General features: G+C 41.2%; 1 protein-coding gene across 3 annotated transcripts; it reads left to right on the forward strand.

Annotated features, from left to right (window-relative positions):
* The first annotated feature begins 2,507 nt into the window (after window positions 1-2,507).
* hsf1 (heat shock transcription factor 1) lies at window positions 2,508-12,809 on the forward strand. 3 transcript variants are annotated; one of them, XM_085395642.1, is made up of 15 exons: window positions 2,508-2,882; window positions 6,673-6,781; window positions 7,695-7,831; window positions 8,110-8,234; window positions 8,307-8,382; window positions 8,551-8,612; window positions 8,995-9,067; window positions 9,245-9,363; window positions 9,444-9,625; window positions 9,701-9,854; window positions 10,495-10,566; window positions 11,047-11,152; window positions 11,233-11,286; window positions 11,392-11,437; window positions 11,523-12,809. In XM_085395642.1, exons 1-15 carry the CDS (start codon window positions 2,763-2,765, stop codon window positions 11,690-11,692), a joined length of 1,605 nt encoding a protein of 534 aa, XP_085251768.1. In that variant the 5' UTR covers window positions 2,508-2,762; the 3' UTR covers window positions 11,693-12,809. The 3 variants fall into 3 exon arrangements, with proteins under 3 accessions (XP_085251768.1, XP_085251769.1, XP_085251770.1); XM_085395643.1 differs by having other exon boundaries at window positions 9,704-9,854; XM_085395644.1 differs by lacking the exon at window positions 10,495-10,566.
* Window positions 12,810-16,294: the final 3,485 nt, after the last annotated feature.

Below are 16,294 nucleotides of genomic sequence, written 5' to 3' on the forward strand. Positions count from 1 at the left end.
AACTCTGCATTTATGCAAAAAATTCTTTTAATAGACATTTGGAGAGTTAAGAACCCTAAAGCCAAACTGTACATGGAATAATAAATCCAGCTCTTCTAAATCCTGTATTGATTTCTGGTTAGTCCCTGATTGCTTAGATAAGAATAACATAATAGTCAATATAATGCCAACTCCACTTACAGAACACAAAGCGGTATCACTTCAGGTTTCTTTAAGTCTTCATGCTGCCCAAGCGCGTAGGAGCTGCTACTAGAAACGTAATAATTCCCTTCTAAAACATGAGACAGGGATTGAAGATATTCTGGTATTGATTAAATGTTTCTGGGATAAATCCCTAGCCAGTCATGTTTACTGTCAAAACTGGGAGCTTTTCAAATTTGAAGCCGCTAAATATTTGAGTATGGCTTTTCAACAGCAAAACAAAGGAAAACTGAAGGAATTAATGTAGTTACAAGGATAACTGCTCCAGAACCGATCGGAAGATGATGAGATTGATTTTGTTTTGCAACAGAATAAATTAAATGACATTTATAAATTGAATGCGGGAGGCTTTATGAGATCAAGGAGATAGATGGTGGTTAGAAGAAGGCAAACAACACTCATCTTATTTTGGCCCTTATGTTCAGAATGCTATTTAAACAATGTACAAAAATGCTAATTGTTCCATCAAATTACATGCCGGTACATCCTTTAGGTTTAAGTTGAACCGTAGTATCAGGCGAGGTTGCCCCATCTCCCTATATTTGTTTCTCATCTGTGCTCAGCTCCTCTCTGACTATATTAAACGTAGTCCCCTGAAAGGCATTACAATTGCAGAAAAGAAAAATTCATTAGTCAGCTTACTGATGATGCCACCCTCTTTTTAAAAAGTGCTTCACAGGTGCAGATAAACATTAACACAACTGATGCTTTTTCTGTAGCTTCAGCACTCCACTTAAACATCGGTAAATGTGAACTGCTTGCCCTCAGAAACTCTACCAGTCCCTCTATTGCTGGCATTCCAGTGAAAGAGTCGATCACTTACCTTGGTAATTAATAAAAGTCAAACCACCAGATACTTCTTCAATTTCAATCCAGTTTGACATAAAACACAACAAAAAACTAAATTCTTGGCTCCAACAGGATTTATCTCTGAAAGGCTTTTCAGTTTTACACACCAAAGCGGAGGGATTATCTCGATTGACTTATGCTGCTTTGTCTCTTGATGTAAATACAGAAACCCTGGTGGATATTGACAGACTCCTTTATAAGAATACAATACATTATATTAAGGGAGCAGTTTATCCAACTCATACCAACATGGTGGAATAAACTTTCTTGACTTTTCTACAGTAAACAATGTGTTTAAAGTAAACTGGATCAAACAATTTCTCAGGAACCCAACATCAATTTGGAACTTTATTCCAAATTAAAAAATAAATAAATAAATTTTAGTCTTTGTTTTATCTTGTAATTACAGTATTGATAAGATATATATATATATATATATATATATATATATATATATATATAGATATATATATATATATATATATATATATATATATATATATATATATATATATATATATATATATATATATCTTTATCTATATATATATATATATCTTTATCTATATATATATATATATATATATATATATAGATAGATAGATAGATAGATAGATAGATAGATAGATAGATAGATAGATACACACATACATATCCTGTTACCTCTGTTACACAGATCTATTTTCCCACTATAAAGAAGAAAAACAACCCTGGCATAAGAACTCTGTTTCAGAAAGACAGAACTTGTGTCCCAATGGCTGTTGCTTACTGGAATAATTTATACTAGGACCTGGAATGGAAGAAAATTTGGACCACACCATTGAAATTCCTGTTAACCAAGAAATTAAAGGAAATATCTTTTAAAATTATTCATAGTTTTTAACCCACCAGAACCTTTCTTGTACGATATAAAAAGACATTGATGCTAACTGTTATTTTTTTTTAACTGTTAGAAGAAAGATATTTCTCTCTTATTTTGATCCTACTTATGCGCTAATCTTTTCTGGCAAGATGTTTGTGCTTTTGTTGTTTCTTTTATCTTATCTTTGTTACGGAAAAATATTGTTTGGCTTTTTTGATTGCCCTGCAAATAGGTCAAACACATTTCATTTGATTAATTTACTAATCTTAATGGCTAAATTTCATATACATGAATCCAAAATTTCTAATGCAAAACCGTCTTTTCAATGCTTTATAAATGAAACCAGACAATATTTTAAAACTATACAACATTCTCATAATATAAAAGCAATAAAACTATAAATTTATGCTCCTTGTTTGGTATCTTGTGATTAGCCTGTGTCTAATTGTTATTACACGAAACCCCCTGACATTGTCTTTTGCTCATTTATATCTGTAATGTTTGAATTGCTAATGAAGTTAAAATAATAATAATCCGCATTACTGCACATCACATCACAGCGCGACAGAACTTTAGGGTTACGTATTGTGCTGACGCCATCAGACCGCGCTGGGCAGCTATCTGCGCAGTTGTGTTTTATCGGATTTGCGGAGTTGTCGCTGCTCTAAGTGAAATAAAGTTCAGGACGTCTGTTTGCAGCCCCGCGGGGAACTCTGAGTTCAGCAGCGGGACCAAACAGGCACGGTCCGAGTCAGATCAAGGACCCGAGTCGTAGTTCGTTGTTTTCTTTCTGACGCAGCTAGCAGTTAGCGTCGTTAGCTCAGGTGTGTGCTCGATTTTCGTCTCTCAGATGGAATATCCCGGAGGAGGGGGGGCGGTGCTGAGCAGCGGGAACGTCCCGGCCTTCCTGACCAAATTGTGGACCCTGGTGGAGGACCCGGACACCGACCCGCTCATCTGTTGGAGTCCGGTACGCACGTTAATAGCTAACAGCTAACGCAGACAAGTTTAACTTTAATTACACTGCAGAAACAGACACAACTTTATTTAAACTGGAATGCAGACAGGTTTGTTGACAAACTTTATTTACTGACTAAGGAAAAGAGGTCAGCTCAGTTAGCTTGGCTTCAGTGAGCTATTAAGGCTAACAGATCTCACGTCAGAGGTCAAATGATTTCAGACATCATCAGCTAGTCAGTAAATGATCAGTTGACGGTTGTTTTTCTGACAAACAGATCCCAGCAGCTGTTTTGGTGATTGACATAAAGCCTGAATTCAAATAAGCTGATGTCACTGTAGTGTCATAGCTAGGGTTGCCAACTCCCTGAAAAATAAATAAGGGACACCTCGTGGCCAGGGCCGGGCGACCCAGTTGTCTTCACCCTTCCCAGTGTGGTGAATTTTCTAGCTCTTTTTTTGTGTGTGAAATTATTTTTTTTAACCCTTTGACTTGAATTTGATTTAAGTAGATGTGTATTCTTTGTGATATGAACACATGTGAAACAAATGATCATTTAGCCATTTATTTTTAGCTCAAAATGACAACATTAACACATAAAACAGGTCTCTTTCTTAAACAGAAGCCTGTCATGCTTAACTTTTGAGAATATAAGTAAATCTTTCTTTAAAAGAACTCTGTCCTGCTTAACTTAAAATAATAGAAAACAATAGAAAGAAAAATATTCTTGTAACAGTGCACATTTAGTGCATTTAGTACAATTGGCTTCAGTTGAGGTATTATTTCAGCTTATCTAATGCTAATCAGCTGCTCCCGTTTGAAAACCCGCTTGTTCCCATGATTACGCATCATAACTCATCATCATTATTCATCTATGTATTACTTTTATGTATTAGTCATCAATTTGTTGTAATCATCCATCCTTGCAGTCGTTTATTACACAAAATAAATTATATTATCACACTTCTGGCCACATAGCGCTGATATTCACTGCACATGCCCATATTAACTTTTTCCAGCCAGGTGTTTTCCTTTTCCCATTCTTCCCTTTCTCTGAGGGGAACAAACATTGCTGCTCTAACGCTGGGCTTACACTGTGCGGTTTTAGGCCCATTTTGAGCCGATTTTTGAGTGATCGGACCGATTTTGGCCTTCATCGTGTAGTATACGTGGGGTAACGAGAAGTGATTAACACCTCACGACCAGCTCCCGATCATCAATCGCTCGTGAAGGTGTCACCACAGGCGCTCACACTGCTCGCGCGCAAACACGTAAACGTCGGTGAAAAAGACGGAGCAGCACGGCTGTGCAGCGTGTGATCTGGACACAAGCGATGGAGGCACAACTTGTAGAACTTTGGAAAGCTCATCCGAGCCTTTTCGATGTGGCCTCACAAAATTATCACGACCACAACAACCGTGAAAATAGTTGGATTTACATCGCTGCTCAATCACAGCTGCCTGATCAATGTTTTTTATTAGCAATTTAGCAAAGTTGATGGTGGTGGTGTGTCTGTGTGAGTGAGAGACAGAGAGAGCGAGCGACAGATTTTCTGTTATAACCTTAATTTTATGGACGCACAGTGTGAGCACTCAGGTCGCATCAGAGCATCGGGCGGTATAGTGTGAGACCTGCATCGTGACCTACCAACTTCTAACCCCTGCGAGTCAATCGTGCAGTTTGAGCAGGAGCTGAATAACGCGACTGAAAAAATCGCACAGTGTTTGCCCAGCTTTAGGTGTACTGTCGTCCGAGACTTGCACCGCAGTGACGGCGTTTGTTTCCCTGTTGGCCATGCTTCTTGTTGTGGTCATCTGTTGTCTTCCGGTATTTTCTCCGTAAGCGACCTTTCCTCGACCAATGAGATGAGCGGTAATCTGAATTGTCATACTCGAATTGTCATAAGTGTGGTGTCAGCTCATTGGTCACAAAGCAGGAGAGGGGCTGGGAATTATGTTTTCAAACAAAGCGTTAATTCCATTAACATTTATAGACTACTTTTGATTCTCACTGTATTACGGGACAAAGTGCGTCCCTTATTAGCTCAATACGGGACGTGTACTTTTGTTTCTAAATACGGGACGATTCCGTATTTTAAGGGACGGTTGGCAACCCTAGTCATAGCCCACACAATGTACAGCTGCAGGTGTTAACTACCAGTTGCACTGAAATCAGTCACTTATCACCAAGAGGTCTCCATCTTTATTTTCCTGATTTTTAGGTGGGTTTTTTTTTTGTTTATTTGTTTTTTTTAATTGCATAACTATTAGGCTCCGCCCACAGCTGAAGGTCATGTAACACCAGATTAAAGATTCTCAAGTGTAATTTCCTAGTGTAGTTTAAAAAGGAAAATGAACCTTTAATCCATGGTTTTCATTACTGCCACACCCCCACCTAGATGGCAAAAACAATACTGCGGTCCTTTGCTCTCCAGCCTCCCTGTGAACGTCTCCTAGTTTAACTAGAAACCAAAGTGCCAGATAGTTGCTGGGCTATCAGATGCAGTAATCAACATTTATTTACAACTGCCAGAGAGGAGTTTTGATTATGGCACCAACATGTAAGCACACCTCCTATCTCTTACTGGCTACATCTGCTTTTCACAACAACCCTGGCTGTGCAGTGCAGGAATGATTTAACTGGCATTAGAAAAATACTCGGTCAACTTTACTGTTATGACATGATATTATTGTGACAAGTTAATACTACCTGAACTTTTCTGGAACTACACTGTAAATATCCAAGTCAACAAAATGTAAGATTTACATTTGGTAGTTTGTGTTTAACCCTTTCACGCACAGTGCTCACTACAGTGGACACCTATTCAAAGGCTGTTTTCTTGTATTTGTGTCAGAGTTGATGGTATACTTGCACATAAACCACTACACTGGACACTGATGTGTCACCCCATACCCTGCCACCCATTCCAAATGTCCACCTAAGTGGACATGTAAAAAACTATTTGAAAAATACATGTTTAAGAAATGAAGTTGCAAGATATTTTTTTCATGCCTAAAGATCATTAAAAATACTTAAGAAAAAAAAATCCTGATTGAGGTTGTCATAATTAAGCTAGCTATGTAGCGCTTACTTTTGCTTTAACAACAAACATTTTCTTGTTCTTCACCTCCTTTACATAAAGCTTCCGCGGCAGGATATGGATCACAAGTCCCCAAAATTAATGGGTTCTCTTTATATCGTTGTTTTTCTTCCATGGATAGATGATCCAAATAAAGAGTTCACTTTCATCTGCAGTGTGTGTGTGTTCTGTTTAAATAAGAGTTCCAATCAGTAATCTATTCATCAGTGCCTGATGTGCAAAAAAACCAAAATGTTGAAATAATCAATAAACTGTGAGCTGGTCAGACACAGTCTGCAGGAGAGCAGACAGCTGAGATTAAAGTGTTAGCAGTGTGCTCTGACTTTCAGATCTATTCCTGGAGATTCCTGAGAGCGTAAGAGCGTATATAGTCTCTGTTTTTATCGGTTGATTATAAGGTAAATGGAGTGGTTCTTATACATTCCTTAATACTCAAGTACTCAAAGTGCTTTATACACCATGTCTCATTTACACACATTCATGCGACACTTTTTTCAACCTGCGCGCTTTCTGTCGAACAGTCACACACTAATGAACGCATCGAAGAGCACCCGGACCTCAGGGTTCAGTTTGTGGCCCAAGGAATGGAGCAGAGAGGAATTAAACCACTAACCTTCTGATTAACAGATGACCTGCTTTGCATCCTGAATCACAGCGACCACAATAATACAGATTCTTTTTCTTTTTCTCCTGTTGTATAAGAGTGGTACCAGTTTCCATGTGTTCGACCAGGGGCGGTTTTCCAAAGAAGTTCTCCCAAAGTTCTTCAAGCACAACAACATGGCCTCTTTTATCCGCCAACTCAACATGTGTGAGTAACCAGCAAGGAATCATCAGTGTGTTAGCCCCACCTCTGAATGGTAGCTTGTTCAGAGGTGGGGCTATCACCACTGGTTGTTTTTTTTTTTTTTTTTTCATTGATTTATTTTTTGGGAAAGAAGATTCACCCAATCAGGTGTGCTTTGTGAAGAAACATTGAGATATGAGTGAAATGTCTGGTGTTTAGCGGGTTTTCTTTGCTGCTGTAATTATCATAGCAGCAACAACCAGTCATCACAAGGCAAGGTAGCCTGCAGTTAACATAGCAGTTAATGAGAAGATAGCAGTTAATGAGCTAAGCCAGTGCTCCCCAACCTTTGTTGCGCCACAGACTAGTTTATGTCCGACAATATTTTCACGGACTGGTTTTAAAGGTGTTGTGGATAAATACAACAAATAAAACGAGTATCGGTACCCCCCAAAAAAGAACATTTATTCATAACACATGGGAAAAGACCCAGGGAAACAGAGTTAACGATAAAAACGGATAAAAACCACAAATTTCACACCTGAGCCTCAACTCTCGTGGTCCGGTACCAAACGACTCACAGACCGGTACTGGTCTGTGCGCTGGAGGTACCGGTTTGTGTATATCAACTGATCGTTCATCATGATGATCTTTGTGCATGAGCAACTTCTTTTTCTCCATGTCACTGAAGAAGTGCTAGTTGACTGGTATGCTGAAAAGCTTAACTTTTCTCAACACTCAGCAGAACCATCTTTATAAAAAGTAGGATAGAAGAAAAGGACAGGCCCACCTGTGCATGCTCCACCTCTAGCACTGTGCATACAAAGGCATCTGGACTATGGAAGAGCCAGAAAGAGCAGCTGTGATATTAGCAAGTGTAGCATTGTATTGATGGTGTCCACATCCTTTATTGATGGTGTAATGGTACTTCTCTCAGATGGTTTCCGTAAGGTGGTGCACATTGAGCAGGGTGGTCTGGTGAAACCAGAGAGAGATGACACAGAGTTTCAGCACCCATTCTTCATCAGAGGACAAGAACATCTGCTGGAGAACATCAAACGCAAAGTCACCAACGTATGTAGTGCCTCACACACCAGAGAATACCTAAAAATGCAGACAGGTGATAGACTAAAGGCAGACTCTGCTGGACTTCCTCTGAAAGGTGATGATTCAGAGTGCTGTGTGACATCACAGGATACAGCTAATCAATCATAAATACTTTGTATAGCCCCCTTAATGTGGGGTCAGAGTGGCCTTTAATCTATCGCTGTGCATGTGGTACTACGAACTCAGAACCCAATCTGACCTGTCCTGTCCATCTCCTTGGTAACGGTATGCTGTGATTGGAACAGGTGTCATCAGTGCGTCAGGATGATGCGAAAATCTCAGCAGAGGAAGTGAATAAGATCCTGAACGATGTCCAGTTGATGAAGGGAAAACAAGAAACCATCGACTCCAGGATCGTCACAATGAAACAGTAAGTACCAAACCAGAATCGGGGCTAGAAACCACTCGGCAGTGTTGACTAAAGGCTGATTTTGTATTTCAGTGAGAACGAGGCTCTGTGGAGAGAGGTGGCCAGTCTGAGACAGAAACACACTCAGCAGCAGAAAGTTGTCAACAAGGTACCTGTTCTCACTGTCCACACCTTTCCAATTAGCAGAACTCTGTAAGAATACACCTGATGTGATCCCTCTAAAAATATGAAAACCTCAGGGGAGAGTGATGCCACATAGTTGTCAGACATTATCTTAACATTAATGAACTCTCTGCCTGTCTTTCTCTCTCTCCAGCTCATACAGTTCCTGGTGTCTCTCATTCAGTCCAACAGACTGCTAGGAGTCAAGAGGAAGATGCAAGTGTTTTTTTGATACCATAGATACTACAACAAATGCTACACTGTACACCACAAAATGTTACAATTGTGACTTAGACACTAGATAATTTCAAAGTGCAGATTGGATGCTGTGAGATTTTCTCTGCTAAGAACATTTTCAAGAAAATGTTCCCAGGTGATAAAATGAGGATCCAACTGCCCAAATTTCTGACTTTTGCTTTTATTTTGAAGTACCAGTTCCATTTCCCTCTCATACCTGACCTTAAATTCAGTTTCGTCTGTACATGTTTTGCCATCCATCCATCTTCATCCGCTTTATCCGAGGCCGGGTCGCAGGGGCAGCAGCCTAAGCTGCTACATGTTTTGCATTTTCGTTTATTCATTTTAACTCTCTCTGCAGTCCTCTGATGCTCAACGACTCTGGCAACACCCACTCAATGCCCAAATATAGCCGTCCCTTCTCATTGGAGCAGGTAACTTGTCTCTGATTTACATCTTTCACTCAGAGCTGCACAGTCAGCGGTGATTATCTTTCAGAGTGACATTAGCTGATTGTCTAGCTTTAGCTTTGAAAACTAGACTCTTCATATCTACCTGTGCAGATCTTTGTCCTCACTTGGTCACTTGTGCTTTTGTGTTTTTCATTTCAGGCTGCAGCCAATCTCTTCTCAGCTGACACCTCTGTGACTTCAGGACCCATCATTTCTGACATCACAGACATGGCCACATCTGGTTCAGATGAATTGGCTAGTGATTGGACGGACCAAGGGTGAGTACTGATCAGATTAGTCCTGCTTAGTCAGTAAGTGATTGATCCTTCAGAAGTCAGAGTGCATAACCTCCTTGCAGAGAGAGCCAATCAGTCGATATCAAAGAGGAGCCGTCCAGTCCAGAGGTGGAGGTGTGTCCTGTTCTGGAGGAAGTGGCTGCACCAGTGGACACGCCCTTCTCCCCCACCACCTTCATTAACTCCATCCTAGAGGAGAATGAGCCACCCACCCCAGTCACCTCCACGAGCAGTGCTCCCACTGGTAGACATTAAGTTTGTGGTTAGCAGTTTGATTCCTGTTCAGAGCATTTCTGGTAAATAAAAATCTTTCTCTCAGCAGCCAGTCCCATTGTGGTGATGAGCCCCGTCTCCACTGGCCCCCTGTCTTCTGCCTCATCCACCCAATCACTCACCTCTGTTACCACAGCAAACACAGCCCCCAGCACAACAGCACCTCAGAAGAAATGTCAAGCCATCGCCTGTATTGACAGGTAAGTGTGACTACACCAGTATGCAGTTGTGAAACATTCATAGAGACTTCTAATAGAGTTAGTACCACCTGCAATGAACAACTATGAGTGTTTACCAAGAGTTAGCCCAAGTATTTCCCCAACAGTGGCCCTGCTCTGACTAAAGCTGAAACTGTGTTCGAGGTTGCAAAGAGCTGCCCAACAAACCGTCTCAGTAGACTGTCTATTAAACTGTCCTCAGTCCACCCTTACGCTGGGGAAAGGCGTCACCCTTTACTGACAGCTTCCCCAGCATCTCTCCAGAAACTGCCCCAACAAACACCTGCAGCTTCCCTGAACAGCTGCCCCACCCCCTGCATCCGTCACCTTGACATTCTGAGTGTCTTTCTGAAAAGTGTCTTTCAGACAGGATACTGAAAGTGTTCTGCTTAATGCAGATTGCAAGCTTGTGTCAGGAGTGTGCGAGTTAGACCTCAGTCTGAAGTTTGTGCTACAAGTTTAGGAACCTCCTCCTATTCAGCCCACTTGAATAGCAAGTGCAGCGCTGCCTTATCTGAAAGCCTCTTAACTAACCATGGTGTGGTTTCAGTTTGTCTTACATTTTAGGTGATGGTCCTGTTGCAGGACAAGTGTGTCATTAAAACCCCTGTGCTTCCTTCAGACCACGCCCCATTCCCTCTGCAGGTGGACTCCCACCTGATGTTTGGCGGTTCCTCTCAGCACAACCTGACAAGTGAATCACTAACTCTACAAACAATTATTGATTTGTAAATATTTGTAAAGTTTTGAAGTCTTCTGGTGACATTCTGCATTTTCTTCTTGTCAAATGTGTGAGGTCCAGATCAGCTTCTTTAGCTGATCAGATGTCAGAGGTCATGAGATAGTTAATTGATTATATTTGGTCAATATTAAGTGCAGAAGTAAGCAATCCGGTCAACAGGTCAAAAAAGGTTTCTTAGGTGGCTCACAGCAGGAAATGTTTCAGGCATGTTCTGACTACAGGAAATACTGTGTGTGGCCACAGTGAGGGGTGGAGCCTTTGCATAAGATTATTAACAGCAGAGAACTGGCAGGTTCAAACTGAGCTCACCTGTATGGAACAGTTGAGATGCAGATCATGTATTTATTTGGATCTCTGCAGACATAAAGGAAAATGTAGAATAACGGCAGACATGTGACCTAACATCAGACCTGTCTCACCTGTGTGCCTCAGGTCTGAGCTTTTGGATCATGTGGATACTATCGACAGCGGCTTAGAGAACCTGCAGAACATACTCAACACACAGACGTTCTCCTTGGATACAGTTCCATTTATTGAGGTTAGTCTGACTTCTTGTTACCACCTCACATTATTATCACTTGTGTCACTAACTGTGTGTGCGTGTGTGTGGGTGCTTAGTTTTTCAGTTCATCTGGCTCGCCTGCAGACTTTGACCTCGACAGTTTGGACAACGTGAGTTGCAAATTTCACATTCTTTGGTCTGCTGCTTCAAAAATAAGAGCGTACTGTTGCCGATGATGTCAGACCTGTCTCACTGATGTTACCGTTTCCCACTAGCTGCTGTCTGATGAAGCTCCTAAGGGAAGTGAAGAAAGCGGAACGGGTGAGTCATGCCTTCAGTAAGTTGCTGCTCCATCCACCTGTCTGTTGTCATGTCATGACACTGTGCTGCTCTCTGATTGGTGCAGGAAAGCAGCTGGTTCAGTATACACCTGTCCAAACGTCTGAATCTGACAGCGGGGCTGACCTGCCAGCGCTGCTGGAGTTGGAAACTGAGCCATTTCTCAGCTCTGACCCCCACACCGAGGACCCAGGCATCACCTTGTTGAACCATGGCAATCTGGACTCCAACCTCTGACCTCTCGAGTAACCATAGCAATGTGACACCTGAGCACTGACTCAGTTGCAGCAATAGATGAGAACAGTCGATAGGTCAAAGGTTGTGTTTTTATTACACAGATGTTATTGATATTAATCTGTCTTCTTCTTCTACTCTTGTTCTTTTCTTCTTTGTTGAAGCTTAAATGGAAGCCTTTGTTGCTGTTGAATGCATGTTGAAGTCAGATTTTATGGTCGTCTTTATTTTCTTGTGTAAAATAGATTGAAAAGAATCAGAATATTTTTGGAGTTTTATCAACAAGTGCTGTGCGACCTGACTGACTGCCCACCCATATGAAAGAGCCATGTGGATCAGTGTTATTTCTCATTAGTTTGTTTCCATCAGTTTATATTACTATTATATTCAGTTAGTTCCCGAAACATGAGTTCACATCACTGCTCACTGCTGTGTCCCCATGTTTCAGAAATAATGCAGAGACATGTCTGAGATGGTATGAGCGCCTTTTTTGACTTGTATATTAGAGATGCTTTGGATCAGATTTGAGATTCTTGTCTGCAGAAGCTTCATGGATGGAACTCTGAAGGTAACCAAATGATGGTCCGTGCTGCCAATTGTGTTTGTGTTTGCAAGGCCAGTTTAAGGAAACTTTGTTTGAATTTGTCGGGGTTGCACGTTGTTATGTCATCAGACACAGGGTTAACATTCCTCACAGCTTCACTTGGTTAAAGTTTAAACAAAGGCCGAGATCTTAACCACATCTCAGGCTCAGTGCTGTGATACAGGGCTCATCTGTGATGTCGTCATTCTTACTGAGCAGCTTTTCTGTATGCTAAGTCACCTGTGGCTCACCTGAACCAGTCGTCTCTTTGATGGCTAAGAAACACCTGAAGTCCTGAGGATATTTTATTGGTCACATGGTCAGAGCTGAACAAACAGAAAGCTCCCTTCAGTATTAACACATCTGTTAATATAGTACAATTATATTTAAGGCAAGTGGTAAATCCACCCGAGTCCTCCAGGCTAACATGATGGCGCTCCACGTGTAGAGAGGACAAAGACGGGGTCAAAGGGCAGATGAAATGTTGATGTATTCTGAGTGTAAAATTTTGATTCAATAAAATGTTTTTAAACAGCAGCATGTGAATGAATGACTGGTTGATTTAAATCAAACTGTGAGGATGTCATAAGGTTGGTAATACTGCGTTGTCTCTACAAAGTGAAATGAATGTGTGAGTAAGCTAAATCACCACGTTAACTGATGCTGAACAGATCACCTGGTCAGGAGCAGGTAAAGTTCAGAGTTTCAGTTTAACATCAACTATATTTATTTCCAGCATGTTTTCAGCCTGATAGATTATCTGTTAGGAAACCATGTTTTATAGTAAGCGCTACTTTTCTAACAACAGTCAGTGAAGCTCAGCTGTAAAGTTAGCTCAGACCTTTTACCCCCTGCAGCTACTAGAATAGAACACACAAGAAATATCTTTTCAGTCAGTCAAAATTAATTTGATTTCCATGTTTGCTATATCTGGCTGTGGAACAGGAAGCTTAAATGTATCAGTCCAGATCCAGTTTAAAGCATAGCTTTTGTCTTTCACATTTGCACATTCTTTGACATACACAGCAGCACTGTGAGAAAATGATGTAAATAAATTTGGTGAACATTTACTTCATCAAGAGGGAGGAAGGTACTCACAGATGGACTGTATTGTATGCAGAGACTGCAATCTAAAAGGTGGTGTTAGAGGAGAATGTAGTTAGACATATGATGGTAATGTGTAGGATGCCCACTTTGAGCAGTTTGGATACAGAGAGGTGAGGTAAGATTGGGCACGTGCAGAGGAGGAAGAATGGATACACTGGACAAAGGAGGATGAAGATGGAGCTGCTAGGCACAAGGAGAATAGAAAGACCTCAGAGGAGGTTCATGGATGTAGAGAGGGAGGACTGTTGTGACAGAGGAGAATGCTGGGATAGGAGGACATGGAGGCAGATAATCCTCTGTTAAGACCCCTGGAGCAACTGAAATAAGTGCAGACATGGTTTAAAAATAATATTCTGGTAAAAGTTAAAGAAGTGATTCAATGTCTTTACTCAAGTAAAAGTAAAAAAGAAGTTCTGCAACGCTAACTGAACCTTGTGCTATAATAATACAATAAAATCATATTAGTTAGATGGAAATGCAAATATAATTTCAGTCTAAATTCTAATAAAAACAATTCTAATAAATGTACTCAGGTTGAATCAATTATGTAAGTAAGTATGTAAAATTTTATTTATATAGCATGTTTCTAGATAAAAGATCACAAAGTGCTTCACAAGGTATAAAACAAAAACAGTCAAAAGTTAACAGAGGTCAGTAATTTGCACCAGAGGTACACTTCAACTGTGAGAGACAGAATGTGAAAAAAAAATCCATGAATCCACATGGTAGGATTTGTAAAGAATTTATTCGTAAATTAGGGTGGAAAATAAGTATTTGGTCACCTCAAACAAGGAAAATCTCTGGCTCTCACAGACCTGTAACGTCTTCTGTAAGACGCTTTTCTGTCCCCCACTCGTTACCTGTATGAATGGCACCTGTTTGAACCCATCATCTGTATAAAAGACACCTGTCCACAGCCTCAAACAGTCAGACTCCAAACTCCGCCATGGCCAAGACCAAAGAGCTTTCGAAGGACACCAGGAAAAGTATTGTAGACCTGCACCAGACTGGGAAGAGTGAATCTACAATAGGCAAGCAGCTTGGTGTGAAAAAATCAACTGTGGGAGCAATCATCAGAAAATGGAAGACATACAAGACCACTGATAATCTCCCTCGATCTGGGGCTCCACGCAAGATCTCATCCCGTGGGGTCAAAATGATCATGAGAACGGTGAGCAAAGATCCCAGAACCACACGGGGGGACCTGGTGAATGACCTGCAGAGAGCTGGGACCAAAGTAACAAAGGTCACCATCAGTAACACACTACAACGGCAGGGAATCAAATCCCGCAGTGCCAGACGTGTTCCGCTGCTGAAGCCAGTGCATGTCCAGGCCCGTCTGAAGTTTGCCAGAGAGCACATGGATGATACAGCAGAGGATTGGGAGAATGTCATGTGGTCAGATGAAACCAAAGTAGAACTTTTTGGTATAAACTCAACTCGTCGTGTTTGGAGGAAGAAGAATACTGAGTTGCATCCCAAGAACACCATACCTACTGTGAAGCATGGGGGTGGAAACATCATGCTATGGAGCTGTTTTTCTGCCAAGGGGACAGGACGACTGATCCGTGTTAAGGACAGAATGAATGGGGCCATGTATCGTGAGATTTTGAGCCAAAACCTCCTTCCATCAGTGAGAACTTTGAAGATGAAACGAGGCTGGGTCTTCCAACATGACAATGATCCAAAACACACCGCCCGGGCAACAAAGGAGTGGCTCCGTAAGAAGCATTTGAAAGTCCTGGAGTGGCCTAGCCAGTCTCCAGACCTCAACCCCATAGAAAATCTGTGGCGGGAGTTGAAAGTCCGTGTTGCTCGGCGACAGCCCCAAAACATCACTGCTCTCGAGAAGATCTGCATGGAGGAATGGGCCAAAATACCAGCTACTGTGTGTGCAAACCTGCTAAAGACCTATAGTAAACGTTTGACCTCTGTTATTGCCAACAAAGTTTATGTTATAAAGTATTGAGTTGTATTTTTGTTATTGACCAAATACTTATTTTCCACCCTGATTTACGAATAAATTCTTTACAAATCCTACCATGTGGATTCATGGATTTTTTTTTTTTTCACATTCTGTCTCTCACAGTTGAAGTGTACCTCTGGTGCAAATTACTGACCTCTGTCATCATTTTAGGTGGGGGAACTTGCACAATCGGTGGCTGACTAAATACTTTTTTGCCCCACTCTATATGCTGAATAACAAGCAGGCCCAGATCACAAGACCTCAGGGACCTACTATAGGGACATAGGGCTGTAAAAGTTCAATGTCGGCTGGTGCTTGTCCTTGAAGAGCTTTAAATGTCAGAACCAGTATCTTAAAATGGACTCTGAATTCAGCGGGGAGCCAGTGCAGCTGTATAAGCAATGGTGTTACATGAGAGTACTTAGATGTTTTTGTCAGAATCCTTGCTGCAGCATTTTGGACAATCTGCAGACGCTCCGGGGAGTTTTTGTTTACACATGTAAACAGTGAATCACAGTAGTCCAATTACGATGAAATGAATGCACGAATAACAATCTCCAGTTCAGAATGAGATACCATAGGGCTCAATTTAGAAATGTTTCTTAAATGATAGAAGCAGGATGTAGAACATGAGCAGAGAAAGTTAAGGAGAATTTACAATCGCCTACATTGTAGAGGGTGACTTTGCCTCCAAACCTAAACAGGAAGATGAGTAAAGCAAATGGTTACAGTGGGATGAAGAACGTCTGGTGTTGTGGTGTTGTTCACGGGTCTAAAATCCTGTACCATTCATCTACCCTTACCTGGGCCCATAAAGACGGGAAATATTGGCATATTCCATGATGACTGATATGGGATGATCATGCTGGCCTCCAGTAATCTGTTTATAGTGTCATACTGGGGTCACCAGACCAGACCTTCACCAGGGTTCAGGGTGATGTGGACCTGG

This window comes from Rhamphochromis longiceps, linkage group LG22 (genome assembly GCF_057381845.1).
Source record: "Rhamphochromis longiceps isolate RC_006_pf linkage group LG22, R_longiceps_female_GT1.1, whole genome shotgun sequence".
NCBI classification, from domain to species: domain Eukaryota; kingdom Metazoa; phylum Chordata; class Actinopteri; order Cichliformes; family Cichlidae; genus Rhamphochromis; species Rhamphochromis longiceps.